Source organism: Mauremys reevesii, linkage group 24 (genome assembly GCF_016161935.1).
Source record: "Mauremys reevesii isolate NIE-2019 linkage group 24, ASM1616193v1, whole genome shotgun sequence".
NCBI classification, from domain to species: Eukaryota; Metazoa; Chordata; order Testudines; family Geoemydidae; genus Mauremys; species Mauremys reevesii.
Genome location: NC_052646.1, coordinates 10,481,252 through 10,493,553, shown reverse-complemented (window position 1 = coordinate 10,493,553; position 12,302 = coordinate 10,481,252). Strand labels below are relative to the sequence as shown.

Sequence of the window (12,302 nt, the reverse complement as noted above, 5' to 3'; positions counted from 1 at the left end):
GAGGAGACTGGGCTCAATCACATCTTTAGGGTGAAAGGACAAAGCCAACCCACTAGGACTGGAAAGATCCATTGTGACCATGGTGGGATAGAAGGGACAGTGACGCCGCCTGGACACCGCAACGTGGCCATCTCACCGCAGAACGGGTACAGCAGGGGCACCAACAGGGCAAGCTGCCCCACCGCACGCACGCTGCCCCAAGAGGGGTCATCCTCTTTGATCCTTTCAGGCTGCTAACGCTGCCAGCCAAGGGAGCCAGCTGCTTCCAGTCGCAGGGTGGTTTGGGTCAAGTGGGGCCACTAGGAACTGGACTGAGAACCACAAACTCATTGCACTCAGGACGACTCAGAGACCCATTGTGTGGGTATCCCTAAAAGAAGGAGAACAGGTGTCAGAGGCTGCATTTATCAAACAGCCCAGGACCGCCATGTCCCCACTGCTAGCAGCAAGGAGAGGAGGTAGCAGCCAGATGGAAGCTGACAAGGGATTCCTCGGTGCACTCTGGTCACTTTCTGCTGGCGTGGCTGGAAATGCAAAGAAAATCTACAGAAAACCTACAGGCTTCCTCAGCCAGTGCAATTGACATAGCAGCACTGCAGCCCTCCCACCCTGCAGGTGTCCCCAGGGTGGGGGCAGGAAGGTGGTGGTCAGAGTATCCCCAGGGGGCTCTTGCAGCCAGGTCACAAGCTAGGGAAAGCTGGTAGTGCCGCTCTATTCGGTGCTGGGGGCCAAATGGACTCCTGGCAGCACCAGGAGACACAAGCCATCCCTCCTCTATCCCTGAGCAGGGCTCAGCACCTACCCAGGGGTTCATACATCCCTGCCTCCCAGATACGTGTAGGCACCTCACATGCGATCTGCAAAAGCATTCAGCTCCAGATCCACGAAGGCACCTAACGACCATTGATTTCTATGGGAGTTAGGAATCTAAATATCTTCTTTGACCTGGGCCTCTCGGTTGACCTAACTCTGCTCCCAGGGAAACAGTAAAACTTCCATTGACTTAAACTGGAGCAGAGTCAAGCCAATACTGAGCACTTTTGGAAATCCCGTCCCTTTGCGTATTCCCACAGGACTTCCCCGGATACCTCAGTTCAGGGCCGGCTTTAAGTCGATTCGCCCGATTCCTGGGAATCGGGCCCCGCGCCTAAGAGGGCCCCGCACCTTTGGCGCCTTTTTAATTTTTTTTTTTACTTACTCCAGCTGCCGTCTCTCTGCTCCGGGGTCTTCTGTGGCCCTGCTCCCCTGACCAAAGCGCAGGCGGGAGAGCGGCTGCCTCACAGCTTCGCTCTCCCAGCTGCAGCTCCGGCCGGAGCGTGGCAAGCCCCGCGGCCCCGGCTGCAGCTCCAGCCAGAGCGCAGCAAGCCCCGCGGCCCCGGCTGCAGCTCTGGCCGGAGCGCGGCAAGCCCCGCGGCCCCGGCTGCAGCTCAGGACGGAGCGCGGCAAGCCCCGCGGCCCCGGCTGCAGCTCCGGCCGGAGCGCGGCAAGCCCCGCAGCCCTGCTCTGTCTCCAGCCAACCCCTGCTGCACCCCCCTGCCTGAAGCCAGCCAGTCCCACAATCCTCTGTCTCCAGCCCTGACAACCCCTGCTGCACTCCCCTGCGGCCCTGCCTGAAGCCAGCCAGCCCACCCCACACTCCCGTCTCCAGCCAGCCCCGCACCCCTTGCCTTGCCTGCAGCCAGACCCTACCTCCAGTCAGCCCCTGCCCTGCCTCCAACCAGCCCCATGTCCACTGCTGCCCTGCAGTTCCCAGGGCAGTAACCCTGCATACCTGCTTCAATGAGGGAGGGCAGGGAGCAGCTGGGACCCACACATGTGCAGACCCCCAGGGATTGGCGGTGACCCACACATGTGAAACGGCGTTCATTAATAACCAATCAACAGCATATATGAATCAATGTACATAATATATAATTTTATTATTTATATAGTTATGGAAAGTAAATAATAGAAGGAAGAAATGAAAGGCTTTTTTTTTTAAGTCATCCCTCCCAGGGCCCCGCCAAAAATGTTCGAATTGGGCACTTCCTAAAATGTTCGAACCCGCACTTCCTAAAGCCGGCCCTGCCTCAGTTGATTATGGGGCAGGTGCCCAGCTCCTCCTGTCAGCACTTTGGCCATAGCAAAGGTTCTCTGCCACCAGCATTTGCACTATTTCCTCACAAATCTCCTCTGTTTGGGGTTTATTTATTGAATTAAGCAAAAAAAAGTGGGTTTGTGCCCTTTTTTGCTTCTTTCTGGTGCCTGGAGAAGGCCTGTTGGGGTGAAGGGGGCAGCTCTGTCTGGTGTTTACCATGGAGTGACCAAAATATCAAATCTGAGCTTCCCTGGTTTTGTTGGAGGACTCCCTGGGGGACCCAGAAATGTGTGTTGGGAGCTTTCATAGAAGGAGTGTTGGCCCTTTAGGAGTCTGCCAACTGTTCATCAGGTATTTGCGTCCGTGCTCTGGGAAGCTGTGCTGACGCCCACAATGCAATGATCCAACAGTGGATGAAAGGAGCCCTGTGCAGGGATACGGCGTAGGTGTTCTCCTGCTAAATGATCTGCAGTGATTTGCACCATTACGAGGGCATATGGAGCAACCAACATATACATACAACTGAAGGGCCTGTGTAACCCACACACCTTCTGGGTGTGGCGTTCTGTCCCAGGCAGTGGTTTCACCAGGAACTGAAATTGGGGGGGGGGTTGAATTTACAGGGTGGGAAAAGGACCGATGAGATATATAAAAGAGATATGAATAAAGTAAATGTTTTGTTAGGATGATGCAAATGTAACATAAGGATAATGTTAGTTACACCAAAACACATAACAGGTCTAGATTTCTAAAAATATATATTTTTTTTTAAAAAATGTATTTAATTTAAATTGACTTTTGAAAAGTGAGCCATCATGGGATAAGAGGGAAGTCCTCCCGTGGATCAGTAACTGGTTAAAAGATGGGAAACAAAAGGTAGGAATAAATGATCAGTTTTCAGAATGGAGAGAGATAAATAGTGGTATCCCTGAGGGGTCGGGTAGCTTTCAGCTCATGCGCTAAGCTCCAGAGGTCCCAGGTTCAATCCTGCCTGTCAATGTTACACCTGCAACTGTAATAACACAGCTGCAGTGACATGGGCTGCACTGAGCCAAGTGATAATCTAGGAAGTTCAGCTTCAGACATCAGAACTCCTGGGAGCCAGTCCTGCCCCTCTGGAACATGCCCTGCAGTTCCAGCACAGCTGGGACTGGGGAGGCAGAAATCCAGCAGCTGTGGTTAGCCCAAATTAGCCACAGGGTGTCAGTCTTGCTCTGCATCGGAAAATGCTGCTCTCCTGCAGTGACTCTCTTGTATGTATGTCCTGCCCCTTGCCCCTCTCCTGCTGTTGTTTGGCTTGGGGGGTAGCTGTTGCAGGGCTTGATTCCAGCCCTTCTCTGATGGGTACTGCCAGCTGGCCATGACACAAGGTGTAACGAGCACAGGGCAGGTGCTGTGCACCTCTGGTGGCAGCCCAGTAGGTTTTTTTTTTTTTTTTAAATTAATAGGCATCAGGTTTAATACAAATAAGGGGAAGTACTTTTCCCACACAATGGCAAGTTAAACTGTGGAACTCATTGCCATGGGATGTTGATGGCCAAAAGTTTAATGGGGTTCAGTAAAGAACGAGACAAAGGACAGGTCCATCAATGGCTGTTAGCCAAGATGGCCAGAGATGCAACCCATGCCCGAGGCAAACCTAAACTTCTGACTGCCGGGAAGGGAAGACAGGTGGATCACCCCAGCAGGTTCACCGGCCTGAGCGTGTGCTTTTGCCCACCTACACGGCCACGATTTCATGTTTCAGAGGCACAGACAGACCGTCGCTGTTAACCCAGCCGGTGCAGTGGGACGGCTGCAGGGCGCAGCAGCGGTCCTGCAATTCCCTGCCACAGACTCCAGCGGGGTCAGGCTCAGGCCTGGTCCAGCTGCTGTTTGCGCTCCAGGCTGACCAGGTGACCAGATAGGGCGGGGGTGGGGAGCGGTAATAGGCACCTATACAGGACAAAGCCCCGACGATCGGGACTGTCCCTATAAAATGGGGACACTGGTCACCCAGCCTGGGCGGGACAGGCGCTGCCAGTAGCAACAAGGAGCTGAGCACAGGGCCCGGCTATTCACCAGCGGCTTTAATGACTCCCCCCACCACCGCCTTCGCCTTCCCTGCACACCCCCACGGAGCCTGGGCCGGGCCAGCGCAGCCCTGTCCGCGCGCGACGTTCCCTGGGGAGAAGCGACCCCGCCCCCGCGGAGTCAGCCAGTCAGACGAGGGGGCGGGATCTCGCGGGGGCGGACGCCGCGGGGCCATAGGGAGGGCTCAGCTGTCGGACAGTTACGCGAGACTTTGTGAGATTCGGGGATGGAACCCGGGCGCTGTTTCCCCATTGGTTGGTGTCTGCCCCGCGTGGTTGCTAGGAGACAGGTGTAAACAGAGCGGAAAGCTGCCGGAGGCGGCATGGCAACGAACTACAAAGCGGGGCAGGTGAGGGCCGGGGGGCGGGCGCCCCCCCCCGGGACCCCCAATGACCCCGGCCCTACCCCCCACCGACCCTGGCCCTACCCCCCCCGCTGGCCCCCACCGACCCCTGCCCCCCCAGCTGACCCCCAAAGGACCCGGCCCTACCCCCCCCCAGCAGACTCCACCAACTCCCCCCGCAGGCCCACACGGACCCCAGCCCTACCCCCCCTCCGCGGGCCCTCACCGACCCCTGCCCCCCCAGCTGACCTCCAACGAACCCGGCCCTACCCCCCCGCCAGCCACTACCGACCCCAGCCCTACTCCCCCAGCTGACCCCGGCCCTACCCCCACGGGCCCCACCGGCCCCTACCGACCCCGGCCCTACTCCCCCAGCTGACCCTAGCCCTACAGCCCACGGGCCCCCTGACCCCCACGGGTCCCACTGACCCTGGCCTTACCCCACCACAGTCCCCACAGACCCCTGCCCCCACGGGTCCCATTCCCACCTACCCTGGCCCCACCAACCCCGGCCCTACCCCACTAGGCCCCACCGACCCACCAACCCCAGTCCTACCCCACCACAAAACCCCACCAACCCCGGCCCCACTATCCCCAGCCCTACCCCCTTAACACACAGGCCCACACCGACCCTGGCCCCACCCCCTGCGGGATCCCACCAACCACAGTCCTACCCCACCCAACCCCTCTTACATCCTCCATAGGCCCTACCCCCCATGGTACTGCTCACCTCCCACGGGAGCCCCCCAGAGAACTCCCCACAGTCCTGCCCCCCAGCCCTACCTCTCTTTGGGGGGGAGGGATAGCTCAGTGGTTTGAGCATTGGCCTGCTAAACCCAGGGTTGTGAGTTCAATCCTTGAGGGGGACATTTAGTGAACTGGGGTAAAAATCTGTCTGGGGATTTGCCCTGCTTTGAGTAGGGGGTTGGACTAGATACCTCCTGAGGTCCCTTCCAACCCTGATATTCTATGATTCCCAAACCACCACCCTGGGGCCCCTAACCTGTCCCCATGACTGCCCTAGTCCAACCCCTCTAGGTCCCCCTGACACTCCCTTGGGTCCCCCACCAACACACACCCCCAGCCCAACCTCTCCCCAAACCTTCATGAGACAGATCCCTCCACCAACGCCCCCCCAAGAGAAACAATCTCCTCCCGAGACTGCCTTCCACCCAACACCTTCAGCTTTTGCCCCCTCAGGCTGCCTCTTCAATGGCATGTCAGCCTGGGCCCCACCACCACAGCTGTGGGGGGCTCATGGTCAGGAATTGGGAATCATGCCCACCCCCTTTACAGCAGAGGAAACTGAGGCTCAGTGGGAGGGAACTTGTCCAAGGTCGCAGTGCAGGTGTATCTAGGGTCCCTGGCTCCAAGCTAACCCATGGCTCACTCCCAGCTGGAGCTCCTTCCTCCAGGCCAGGTTGCCTGGCCTCAGAGCCGTGCTGGAAGCTCATGATCTTGTTGTTTCTGGGTTGCTTCACAGGGCCCAGGGGTAGCTTGCATGCATCCCAAGCAGGAATAGGGTTTTGTGAGCCCCCCTCACCACTGCCCCCTGCTGTTAAGGGCACAAGGGTGTCAGTGTAACAGGCTGGAGAGATCTCTGACAGGGGAGGTGGTAGGTTTGGGGAATGGGCATCCCAGACTATTTAAGCATACCCTGAGTATCTGCAGTGGGCGTAGGATGACCAGATGTCCTGATTTTATAGGGACAGTCCTGATATTTGTGGGGGGGGGGGTATATGGGCTCCTATTACCCCCCACCCCCATCCCAATTTTTCACACTTTCTATCTGGTCACCCTAAGTGGGCGCTGGAGCTCTCTGGCTCTGCTGCCTGTTTAATGGCCTGTCCCCTCTCTCTTTTGCAGTATGAGGATGCCTTCATTGCACAGAATTTGCAAAACTGGACCCTGCCCAAGCTCTACAAGGAGGTAGGACGCCTCTGCCCTCACCCTGCATTGCCTGCGCTCCCCTTTCATGGGGACGTGTCCCAGAGCTCTCTGCAGGCCTCACTGTGCTGCATCTGTACCTCACCTGTGCAGGAAAGGTGGCTGCACCATCTCACAACACAGTGTGCACCCAGGAACCTCTGAGCCAACGGCCTCCTCTGCTGTTCTTCCTGGCTGCTCCGTCAGGAGCTGTTAGCCTCTAACATGAGTTGGAACCCAGTGGAGGGGCGTGGCAATAAGATAGTGTCAATGGAGCCAGAGTAATCTGGAGCCAGACCCTGCCTCCCACTTGCCTCTGTGCTGGGATCAGACCAGGGTGGGCCAGGCGACCAGTTTGGGGACTTACAAGTTTGGATCACACGCAGCTGGGAAGCCCTGTTTGCCCAAGGCCCCAATGCTGACAGCCAGGCTGATGGATTCCCACTGCCCTCCCAGGCTCTCCCTCATAGCCCAGCCCCAGAGTGGCTGTGTCCATCCATTTCTGTTCTACCTCCACGTCAGCAGTTTAACCCCTGTTGTTTTCCTTCTGCCCTCAGCACCCCTCTGCCCGGGAAGGCTACACCCAATTTATAGCCAATGACCGAGGACACCTGCTCCCCACAGTGCCACGTTCAAAGGTGAGTGGGCTGCTTTGGCTCCTGTTTGCTAAGCAGCTTTCAGGGTTTGGAGCTGGGAGCCCAGTAAGTGGGCAAGTAACTATCTGCCTTGTCTCTGGTGCCCATCACCATGGTATCTAAGCCCTGCCAGGTACATCAGACCTGCACTGTGAAGGCGATAGGCCCTGGGTGATCAGATGGTGACTCCTCACCTCCCATTGTTGAATCACATTGAGAAGTTAACCCTGAAGGCCCCTGCCCATTAGCACTCTGTGCTGGTGCTGGCCCAGGGAGGGGTGTGATCATGAACAGGAGGGGATGTGCCCATGAGCCCCCACCAGAGAGGCTGCTGCATTTTGCCCTTCCTGGCCTGGGTCTGAGGGAGTTCTGTGTGGGGAAGGTATTTTCTAACCATGAGTTGGGAAACCAGCTGGCTTTATACAGCATCCATCTTTCCCAGGGCCCCCAACCCCCTGTGCAGAGCCTTCTCCTGGTAACACTAGCTCTGCCTGGTGAGTTGAAAGCCCAGGCTGTGCCTCCCTTAGAGAGGGTGCAGCTAGCCAGGGCCAGCATTTAGTCAGCCCAGGAAGCTGGTGCAGAGTAGCCGGGGGCAGCAGCTGGATTCCTGGGTTGTTCCTGCCCCCCCTCAAAACTAGAGCTAGGGAAGCTACAATTGTGTGTGAACCTGGTTGTTGCTGGCTGGGTTTCCCTTGGGGGCAGGAAGCTTTGGGTAGTGGGGTCTCACTGCCAGCTGGCAGGGTTCAGCCCCCTTCAGACATGGCTATAGCAAGTCTTTGATGTCAGTGCAGACAGGGCTGCTCTGTCTCTGAGAGTTCTCAGGGCTCTGCCACCCAAGACCAAAGCCATCACCCCCATGCCCTGCAGGCTTCCCCCTGGGGCACATTTATGGGAACCTGGGAGATGCCACTGAAGATTCCCCCAGCCAAACTGAACCTGACCTCCCGCTCGGCTGCCGCAGCCTCGCGCCTCACCGACTGGATCCACAAGTCCACTGCACTGACCAGCGCCTGCAACGGCCTCCGCCCACAGATCACCGGCAAGGTAGGGAGCCCTGTGTGCAGGGGCTGCACCTTCCTACAGGGAGCAGACGGCATCTGTTTGCTGAGGCTTGGCTTGAACCCTTGCAGAGCAGAGTGGGGGAGGCCGGCCTGGGAAATGGCACGTGTATGTAACTGTTGGCACTAATCTGTGCCGCCCTGACTGACATGAGGGTGTCTGGGTCTCTGAGCCGGGCGAGTGAGCAGAGAGTAGCTGTGCCCCAAAATACCAAGGCCAGGGTTTATGAAGCCAGCTGGAGGTGTCCCAAGGGCAGATTTCAAGCACACACTCCTAGCCTCTTATCCATCCTTTCAGAGCATATTTAATCTCCTGAACATGGCAGCCTGTGCCATGCTGGGGAGGGGCTGACTCAGCTGCATGGCAAAGGCACCTCGCTGGGCTGCCACACATCCCCATCAGCAACCCCCACTCTCAACTAAACCCCTAATCTCTGTACTCTGCATAGCAGAGGCTAATGCTGAGGGTTCGTTCTCATCTCACATGGTAATGAGCTCTGGAAACTGACAGCCCCTGGTATTCGGGGAGGTGCTGGTTTTTCTCTGCTGGGTTGCAGGGCTGCATCGGCCTGTGTGACAGGGCTGCTAGGTTCAGTATAGCATTGGTTGTGCACTCTGCCATGGCAGCTTGGGGCGTGTGCCCACGCAGTGCTGCAGCTGTGCCAGCAGGGGGAGCTCACAAACCACAGCTCTCACTACTGCCACTCTCCAGGTACTGAGTGGGAGCTGCCCAGAATGCAGAAATGCCCCTGCCCCAGCTGCTCCTCATACTGCTGAGTGGCATCTCTTTTCTTACCTGACAAGCTCGCTCTTGCAGAGAAGCCCATGCCCCAAGCAGGTAGGGACCTTTGACCTCTGCCCACGTTGCCCTCCCAAGAGATGGGCTGGGAATCCATAGACCTATGGTGGATGTAGGTCATGTTGGGCACACTACCCGGGGCAGGAAGTAGGCAGATCAGGCCTAACAAATTTTCCCAGTGGCCAGAAGCCCTTGAACTCACAGGACACTGGCCATCCCATTTCTAAAGGGTTAACTTTGCAGCACTGACAGGAAGGTCTCCAATCCCACTGGGGTCAATGATGGGAGCAGATGGGCCCTGGGTGGTGCTTGAGCAGCACCAGCTCATCCTCAGGTGTCAGTGGAACCAGCCTGCTGCAGCAGCACTGCAGAAGGGAAGGGGTTACATCCAGCCTGGGGATGGACCTAGTAGGAATGCGGAGACCCAGGCAGGGGAAGAACTGCAGCAAACCCTCTCTGCATGGGGGCCGCCCAGGTGCAGAGCCCAACTGGCAGTAAAGAGCTCGCCTATAGTGCCAGCTCTGCCCTTCACATTCCTCTCCCCCTCTGGCTTCGCTGTGCTCCTCCATGGCATTGACGGCCTCTGTGCAGCACCGCAGCAGGGTTCAAACCACCATTGCGCTTCTTCCTCCCTAAACAGCCTCGAGAGCCTGAATCACACACGCAGCCCACAAAGGAGCTTTCCAGTAAGAACAGCCGGGCATCTAACAGAGGCTCCCAGGGCCCCAGGTCCTCAGCCAAAATGCCCCCTGAAGAGGAGGCTTATCACAAAGGATCCACCCCCCCCAAGGTCCCACTGTCACGCCAGCCTGGCTGCATGGATGTTCGAATCAAAGGAGCTACCTCCCAAGAGATCTCAGGTTCGCGCAAGCCAGGCTCAAAGGAGGCTTGGCACAGAGGAAGCGTATCATCTGAGGTCCCATTGTCACGCCAGCCCGGCTGCATGGATGTTCGAATCAAAGAGATCCCAGCTTCCAACCGCCCTCCTTCAAGGGAAGCTAATCCCAGGCGAGCCATCTCCGCTGAAGTCCCAGCTGCAAGTCGACCTGGGTCAGTGGAGGCTAAAGCCAAAGGAGTCAGCTCGCCTGAGCTCATGGTTTCATGTTGTCCTGGGTCAATGGAGGCCAGTCCCAGGGGAGCCATCTCACTTGAGGCCTTGGCATCAGGCCGCCCCGGTTCAAAGGCTAGCGAAGCAGCTGAGACCCAGAAGAGGATGTCAAGGAGGGCAGCAGAGGGGAACAGGAGCATGTCACCCAAGATGGAAGGGTCAGCAAGACCCCAGTCCTGCCCTGAAGAAAGATTTGAGCAAACATTCAACTGAAGGTCAAAGCAAATTCTATGCCCGAGACACGAACGCTAATGAGACCAAGGACAAACATCTTGCTCAGCATTTCAAGCCTTCTGGCCCTTTACTTTCTTCAGTTCTAGTCACCTCCATCCCCAGGCTGGAGGTGTTTCCTTTCCCTCCATCTAGTTGTAAATCTCAACTTTTAATCCTGTTTGTGAGCTAGTTTCTTTGCGAGTAGGAACTTCCCCCCGGATAAGAGTGAGCCCAACTGACCCAGCAGTGACACAATCGACTTCCCAGCCTGTTGAGCCCCAAGGTCGGGGCTCTCGGACCAAGACGCTGCCTCACAGGGACATTCAGCCATATGTACAAATTGCTTTTCAACCTGAGCGTGGGAACAAAACCAGCCAGGGCTGATGCCCAGGTTGGCAAGAGGGTGGTTGGTTCTGAAGGAGCCCAAGTGATGCTGATGATTCGACAATACCATGTGGCCAGTGTGTGTGTTCATGGTAATCAACACAAAAATAAAACTAAAACAAAAACAATCTCCCATCAGTTTTCATTTACCAGCATTAGCATCAGTGGCAGGCCGTGGGCTGGCACTCACCATCCACTCTCACAAACATTAGCGCCGTGGGCCAGCACACAGCCTCCACTCCCACAAGCATTAATGCCAAGGGCCTTGAGCCAGCACTCACCCTCCACTGCCTGCCACTATGGCTCCTGACAGCATGCTCGGTGCTGCAGCATCAGATCATGCTAGAACACAGTATGCTGGGCCTCTTGCTCCCCATGGGTCACGTCTGTGTTCTAATTGCAGGGGGGCGGCAATCGTCCCCATTTCAGGCTGATTAGGTGCAGCCCCGGGGGTCCTGGTGAGATGCCCTTGCAGCCCCCAGCCACTCGTGGACTCACCGAGTTTGATATGTTGAGCACTTTCCTGCAGGGCTGGCTCTTCTTCTAGCACAGCTAAGAGCTTCACTCACCCCAGTAACAACAACCAATGGGGGGCAGTCAAGAGTCATGGAGCAAACACAAAGCCAGTCCCCGGGGGGCTCAGTGCAGTTCTGACTCTGTCCCAAGGGGATGCAGGCTGCAATGCCTCAGTATCGCACCATCTGTAGCATCATGTTTTCAGGCTGGCTCTTCTCTGCCCAGCATGGGGGAGGGGGAGCCACGCCTAGCGCATTCAGTGCTGGCAGAAGAATCATCTTTGCGAAGCCTGGGGGATGCTTTCACTGCACTGTAGATCCCCTGTGCTTGTCTATAATGCAGTGATGAGCAGTTGGGAGGTCGGGGGGGGAGGGGGGGGGCTGGCAGGGGCTAGGGAACCCAACACCTCTCAGCAGCTGGTTTGAACCCAGCCCAGGATCCGAGTGAGCCAGAGAGGGGATGCAGTGCACAGAACAACTATCAGATTGTGGGAGCAGGGGGCATTCTGCAATTCCTAATGGGCATCATCGAGCCTCCTAACGGCAGCCCTGGAGAGGCCACAGCTTGAATGGAGATAGAGGCTGGGTGGAGCTCTCCAGGGCAAGGTCTGTGGGCCAAGGGAAGCAGGCCCTGCAGCACCTTTATTAGCATCAATTTGCATTAAAATAAAAATAACTTAAGAAGAGTCACGCTGGAGGGCAACAGACCTCAGCTGTAACATGCATCACCTGGCCAAGGCCCTCAGCACACCTGATCCTGACTGGCCACCACCTACAGCTAGACTATGGCACGCACTCCCAGCTAGACAATGCCACCACCGGGGCCCAGCATTAGGCTCCTCCATGCTCAGCCTGCCCTCCCACTCTGACTCACCTCCCTTTGCTGGTCCCAGCCTGAAGAAGTTGGATCAGCAGCAGCTGAGGAACATGGGTGGGCAAGGGCACACAGGACTGGATCCTCCCAATCCCACCCTGGCAAGCCTTCCATCAAATAGAAGCCATGCCCAGTGCCTCCTAGCAAGCCCAGAATAACCCCAAGAACTTAACCAGTTGGCCAGTGACAGCCACCCCCCTCTCTTAAGATGAGATGCAAGCCTAGGTTCAGATTTTACAAGGAAGGTTTCAAATGGACAGAAAAATTGTAGGCAAAACACCAGAAAGGGCATGATGG

The 12,302-nt window shown here is 56.9% G+C and overlaps 1 protein-coding gene across 2 annotated transcripts; it reads left to right on the top strand.

Annotated features, from left to right (window-relative positions):
- Window positions 1–4,405: 4,405 nt before the first annotated feature.
- CFAP126 (cilia and flagella associated protein 126) lies at window positions 4,406–10,744 on the top strand. Of its 2 annotated transcripts, XM_039512606.1 has the most exons (5): window positions 4,406–4,499; window positions 6,360–6,422; window positions 6,977–7,057; window positions 7,922–8,098; window positions 9,552–10,744. In XM_039512606.1, exons 1-5 carry the CDS (start codon window positions 4,473–4,475, stop codon window positions 10,230–10,232), a joined length of 1,029 nt encoding a protein of 342 aa, XP_039368540.1. In that variant the 5' UTR covers window positions 4,406–4,472; the 3' UTR covers window positions 10,233–10,744. The 2 variants fall into 2 exon arrangements, with proteins under 2 accessions (XP_039368540.1, XP_039368541.1); XM_039512607.1 differs by lacking the exons at window positions 4,406–4,499; window positions 6,360–6,422; window positions 6,977–7,057 and adding an exon at window positions 7,307–7,436.
- The last annotated feature ends 1,558 nt before the right edge of the window (window positions 10,745–12,302 follow it).

Bases quoted from the DNA above. Each gene is read 5' to 3' on its own strand.
- CFAP126 (XM_039512606.1), top strand. From the start codon at position 4,473: ATGGCAACGAACTACAAAGCGGGGCAG. The intron at 4,500-6,359 runs GTGAGGGCCGGG...TCTCTTTTGCAG, and splicing joins CGAACTACAAAGCGGGGCAG to TATGAGGATGCCTTCATTGC. The intron at 6,423-6,976 runs GTAGGACGCCTC...TTCTGCCCTCAG, and splicing joins TGCCCAAGCTCTACAAGGAG to CACCCCTCTGCCCGGGAAGG.